The sequence below is a fragment of the Rhinoraja longicauda genome, chromosome 21, assembly GCF_053455715.1.
Source record: "Rhinoraja longicauda isolate Sanriku21f chromosome 21, sRhiLon1.1, whole genome shotgun sequence".
In the NCBI taxonomy this organism is placed as follows: Eukaryota; Metazoa; Chordata; class Chondrichthyes; order Rajiformes; family Arhynchobatidae; genus Rhinoraja; species Rhinoraja longicauda.
Window position 1 is genome coordinate 7,880,846 of NC_135973.1, and position 6,000 is coordinate 7,886,845.

At 47.4% G+C, this 6,000-nt stretch overlaps 1 protein-coding gene across 2 annotated transcripts in view; it reads left to right on the forward strand.

Moving 5' to 3' along the window:
* The window catches only part of LOC144603896 (beta-1,3-N-acetylglucosaminyltransferase lunatic fringe-like), a 36,902-nt gene extending 31,163 nt beyond the window's left edge, over window positions 1-5,739 (forward strand). For both annotated transcript variants that reach the window (XM_078417693.1, XM_078417694.1), the window contains exons 6-8: window positions 410-575; window positions 665-750; window positions 3,348-5,739. In XM_078417693.1, coding sequence (XP_078273819.1) covers window positions 410-575; window positions 665-750; window positions 3,348-3,414 — 319 coding nt within the window. In that variant the 3' untranslated portion in view covers window positions 3,415-5,739. The remainder of the gene's footprint in view (window positions 1-409; window positions 576-664; window positions 751-3,347) is intronic.
* The last annotated feature ends 261 nt before the right edge of the window (window positions 5,740-6,000 follow it).

A 6,000-nucleotide genomic window follows, 5' to 3' on the forward strand; every position in this document is an offset into this window, starting at 1 on the left:
TTAGTTTTTTAGTACTTGGAGGTACAGCGTGGAAACAGGCCCTTCAGCCCACCGAGTCCATGCAAACCACCACCGTACGCTAGCACTATCCTACACTTTTACAGTTTTACCAAAGCCAGTTAACCTACAAACCTGTACGTCTTTGGAATGCAGGAGGAAACCGGAGCACCCGGAGGAAACCCACGCGGTCCCGGGGAGAACGTACAAACTCCGCACAGGCAGGATCAAGCCCAAGTCTCGGGCGCTCTGAGGCAGCGGCTCTACCCGCTGCACCACCCTGATCTAAATGCTTTTCAAAATATTATGTGCACCAGTCATCCGTTGGGTTTGGGCAAGGTTTCAATAGGCGGGGGGGTTGGATGTGTGAATGGAGGCCAACTTTTTCGATTTCCGCTTGCTCTTCCCACAGCGGAGGTCACTTCATGAGCACCGCGGAGAAGATCCGTCTCCCAGACGACTGCACCATCGGCTACATCGTGGAGGCGGTACTGGGCGTGAGGTTGATTCGCAGCAACCTGTTCCACTCTCACCTGGAGAACCTGCAGCAAGTCATGAGGGCCGACATTCCTAACCAGGCAAGCAGCACGAGTCGCCCGATGGTATTTTAAAGCCGGAAACACGCCCTCTCCCTTGGGGTACTAACGTGCGCCGCTCTGCATTCCAGGTCACACTGAGCTACGGCACGTTTGAAAATAAAAGGAACGCCATTAATCTGAAAGGGGGCTTTTCTGTCGAAGAGGACCCATCTCGGTAAGTCTGAGCGTTTCTTCCCAGGTGTTAATAAGTTCTAGGAGCGGAGGTAGGCCGTTCGGCCCATCATGTCTACCCTGCCAACCCCATAAACCCCTGACACCCGTACTAATCTAGAGTCTGTCAATCTCGGCCTTAAAAAATATCCTTTGACTTGGCCTCCACAGCCGGCTGTGGCAACCCAGTACAATCTAAGTGGACCTTTAGACTTTAGAGATACAGCACAATAACGGGCCCTTCGGCCCACCAGCGATCCCTGAACTATCCTACACACTAGGGGCAATTTATATCGACATAAGCCAATTAACTTGCAAACCTGCACGTCTTCGGAATGTGGGAGGAAACTGGAGCACCCGGAGAAAACCCACGCTGTCACAGGGAGAACGTACAAACTCCGAACAGACAGCCCCTGTAGTCAGGATCGAACCCGGGTCTCTGGCGCTGTAAGGCAGCAACTCTACCGCTGCGCCACCATGCTGCTGCCACGTATCAACTTTAAGAGGTGTGTTGTCCACATCTGACACTTCTTACTGCTGAACAAAAACATACAAACTGTGCCTTGCACTCAAAATAGAGTCACAGTGCCACGCACACGGAAACAAGCCCTTTGGCCCAACTTGCCCACACCGACCAACATGCCCCACCTACACTCGTCCCACCTGCCATCGTTTGACCCATATTCCTCTAAACCTGTCCTATCCATGTACTTATCCAAACATTTTTTAAAACGTTATGATAGTGCCTGCCTCAACTACCTCCTCTGACAGCTCATTCCATAAATAATTTGGAAAATTAATTCCTAGTTGCAACATGCCTGCTGAGGAGCTAATGAATGCATTAATTGCATTAACTTATTTACGATGGCACTTTTATTTGGGGTCGAATGTGGGGTATTTAGTCCTCAATCAAGGCACTTTGCAAATATCTTTTACCGTGTTTCCATTTTGATAATGCTGTTAGGTGGAAGAATGGGAGGGGGGGAGGTTGAAATTGAGTTAATTCTCTTGGATAAAAGTTTAATCAGATAGACTTTGAAAGCATTGGTTTCAAAGCGCTAGCCTTGATTTTCCAGATTGATTCCAAATATTCAGATTGTGCAGTGCCTATCCGAACACCAATCTGTGCTCCCACTAGTCAGTTCTTTTCCAAAGTGCAGACACAAAAAGGCGGAGTAACTCAGCGGGACGGGCAGCATCTCTGGGGTAAAGGAATAGGTGACATTTCGGGTCGAGGCCCTTCTCCAGACTGAGAGTCGAGGGGGAAAGGAAAACGAGGGATATAGACGGTGATTATGGAGAGAATTGTAGGACAGATGAATGAAAGTTATGCCTTAAAGTAAAAGGGGCCTGCCTGGCTTGTTGGAACTTGCTGTCTTTAGGATTGTGGGCCGCTGCCTCTGGCAATGGATTTACTTTACAAGAGCTAGCAATTTTGTGGTGGTTTAATTGAAGATAATTCCCTGCAAAGCTGCTTGGAGGAAGCAAGGCAACCTGATGCCATTCGCACAGTTTACATGGTGCACCATCGCATCATGACTGATGGAGGGAAGGTGCCTTATGAATAAAGACCTAAACTTGTAGAGAGAAACTCTCACATGGCTTAACCACCCCAAAAAACTCCACCCCCCCCACCTCAATATGATCGGTGACCTTTAACGCTGTGCCATTTGAGGGAGTATTTTGGCAAATATCCAAAATGGTACTTGAGAAACAGCACGGTGGCGCAACGGTAGAGCTGCTGCCTTATAGCGCCAGAGACGCAGGTTCAATCCTGACTACGGGCGCTGTCTGACAGTTTGTACATTCTCCCTGTGACCGTGTGGGTTTTCTCCGGGTGGCTCTGGTTTCCTCCCACTTGAATGCTGATATACGGCTGCAAGTTATTTGACTCCGAAACCATCATTTGATTCTGATGTGTCTAAACTGATCATCTGTGCGGGAAGGGATGGCAGGTGCTGGTTTAAACCAAAGCTGGAGTCCCTCGGCGAGTCAGGCAGCATCCTTGGAGAAAAGGAATAGGTGACGTTTCGGGTCGAGATCCTTCTTCAGACTGAGAGTCTGGGGAAAGGAAAACGAGGGACATAGACGGTGATGTAGAACAAATGACTGACAGATATTGAAAAAGTAACAAGTCAAGTCAAGTTTATTTGTCACATACACATACACGATGTGCAGTGAAATGAAAGTGGCAATGCCTGCGGATTGTGCACAAAAAAAAAAGTTTCAATTACGTCATATAAATTAAAATTAATACAGAAAAGAAAATTTAGTCCCTGGAGTTATAATAGTTAACAGTCCTGAAGGCCAAGGAAAGGTGGAGCCCACAATGGTCCATTGTTGGCTGTGGGCTAGGTGATAATGAGTTATGCAGGCAGTGAAACTCAACAGAAAGACAGTGAAACTAGCAGCACAAAGACTTGGGTGCCAGCGTGGCGGAGAGAGAAAGGGGTCAAGGAGAGTTTAGATTTAGATTTTAGATTTAGAGATACAGCGCGGAAACAGGCCCTTCGGCCGACCGAGTCCGGGCCGCCCAGCGATCCCCGCACATTAAGTTGGAGCAGTTGAACTAATCATTTATTTTTGTTTTGTCCCCTCCAGGTTTCGATCGATTCATTGCCTTCTGTACCCCGACACCCCGTGGTGTCCCCGCAGCGGCGTGTACTGATCCCGAACCTCGTCCCCATGTCGACCCCAGTGTGTGAAGGGGTTGTGGAGACCACTGTGTGTAGCTGCGATAAGGCTCGTTGCTGGTTGAAAGGACGCTGTGCGGTCTGGACGTATCGATTAGTCTTTAGTATCTCCTCCCCGTTCTTTGTCTTTGACGGGGGGGGGGGGGGGGGCAGAGCCGTGTGTAGATTCTGATTCCGAACAGGAAACGGCAGAAGGCAAAGAGGCACCAGAGAGACGTGCGGTCTGTGTGTGCCATGTAAATTAAATTTTCTCCCAAGTGTGAAATTGTAAGTGTTGCTGATGTATCAGCGGATCTTTTGGAATGTAAGCCAGTCACTCCTTCCAGCCAGTTTTAAACACTTGCCGACGCTGGGAAATGCACGGGGGCGGTTTATCGAAACAACGACACAAAGTGTCGGTGCGGTAGAGCGCTGCCTTCGCGCCAGAGACCCGGGTTCCATCCCGACCACGGGTGCTGTCTGTACGGAGTTTGTACGTTCCCCCTGTGACCTGTGTGGGTTTTCTCTGAGAACTTCAGTTTCCTCCCACACTCCAACGGTAGGTTGATCGGCTTGGTATAAGTGTAAACAAATTGTCCCTAGTGCGGAGTAGAGTTTATGTGCGGGGATCGCTGGTCGGCGCGGACTCGGTGGGCCGTACGGCCTGTTTCCGCGCTGTATCTGGAAACTAAACTAAAACTATGTGCTGGAGTAACTGAGTGAGACTGAAGAAGGGCACTAACCCGAAACATCGCCCATCCATGTCCTCCAGAGATGGCGCCTGACCTGCTGAGTTACTCCAGCACTTTGTGTCTTATAAACACTTGCGCTTTTTATTTCTGACTTTCAGAACACGCATTCCGAGGTCTAATTGCAGCTAATGCCATAACGTGTTGGAACTGATTCAACAACGTCTGAAGTTTGGGAAATTCTTAGTGCCTCAACACTAAGTTATGCCAAACAGGCTTAAAAATAGAGATTTCCTGTCGGGAAATCTATTCTTTTACCATCTGTTTCTTGCTGAGGATAGGGTGGATGAGGCTTGTGTTTAAAGCTGGCTGCTGGAGGCTCCTAGGCATGGCTTCTGATTCTTTCTGGGGCCTGTCTGTATCTGAAAGCACTTTTCCTCCCGACTATTAAAATCCTACGATTATTAATGGCACGACAGAGCTGGCAACTCTCGATATAATCCTCGGATTAATAATCTCGGAAAACGTGCTGCACTAATACTTAATGGATGACTAGCCGATGATATTTTTGTTTAATTCTATTTGATATTAATAATTCAAACTGACATTTGAAAGTAGCTTTAAAACAGTGTTACTAACTGAAATGCACAGTGTTACAAACTACAATGCACTCCCACCACTAGGGGGGGGGGGGGCGCAGCAAGAGCCAGAGACCCCGGTTGGATCCTGACCACAGTGTGGAGTTTGCACGTTCTCTCTGGTTTCCTCCCACATCCCAAAGACGTGCAGTGTTTTGCAGGTTAATTGGCTTCTGTAAATTGCCCCGAGTGTGTGGGATGTGAAAGAGGGATTGCATAGAACTAGTGTAAACGGGTGAGTCAGTGGGCCGAATGGCCTGCTTCCATGCTGTATCTTCACATTAAACTTTCACACACATGGGCCATTCGGCCCATCAAGCCTACTCCGCTATTCAATCATGGCTGACCAAGCTATCTTACCCTCTCAACCCCATTCTCCTGCCTTCTCTCCATCACCCCGTACTAATGGGGCATTCAGACGTGTCCGGCACTGTCGGGCAGTAGCTCTACCCACAGCGCTGCCCTGTAGTTTAATGTTTCCCTAAGTTCTGAAGGCACAATCTAACCTAGCATTCTCACCCACACCCTCAAGGCCGTATATTTACAACGTCAGAAGAAACGTGTTCCGTCCCAACTCCAGATTAAGGGAGAAGATGAAAAGTCCTTAAAAAAAAAAAAATGTATCCCATCGAGTTTGTAGCACTGGTAGCAGGTTGTGTCAGTCATTTAATGTTCTATGACAGTGACCCATACTGGGTTTATTCTAATGTGTATATTTATACGGACAGTATTCACTGTTCTCTTGTATTGCTGTATATTTGAAATGGTCCCCTAATATTCAGAAGTGGTTCTGATCTGTAAAAACGTGATGTTTGTATTTTTGTTTGGTTTCATTGCTTCTCTTATTTATATTCCAGCATCTGGAAACAAAATATTGTAAAGCACTGTAAATATAATCACTGAAACTCAGGGAGGGAACCTGAATGGTTACAGAAAGCTGATGGGGCCCTATCCTTTTCCTTTCTAATAAAGGATTTTATTGCGTGACATAAAACATCGTTGGCTGATTTGTATTTGAATTATGTGCAGGAAAGAACTGCAGATACTGGTTTAAGTCGAAGATAGACACAAAATGCTGGAGTAACTCAGAGGGAACAGGCAGCATCTCTGGAGAGATTGAAGAAGGGTCTCTACCCGAAACGTCACCCATTCCTTCTCTCCAGAGATTAATGCCTGTTCCGCTGAGTTACTCCAGCATTTTGTGTCTATCTTGCATTTGAATTAGTTTATTGTCACATGTACCAAGGATACAGTG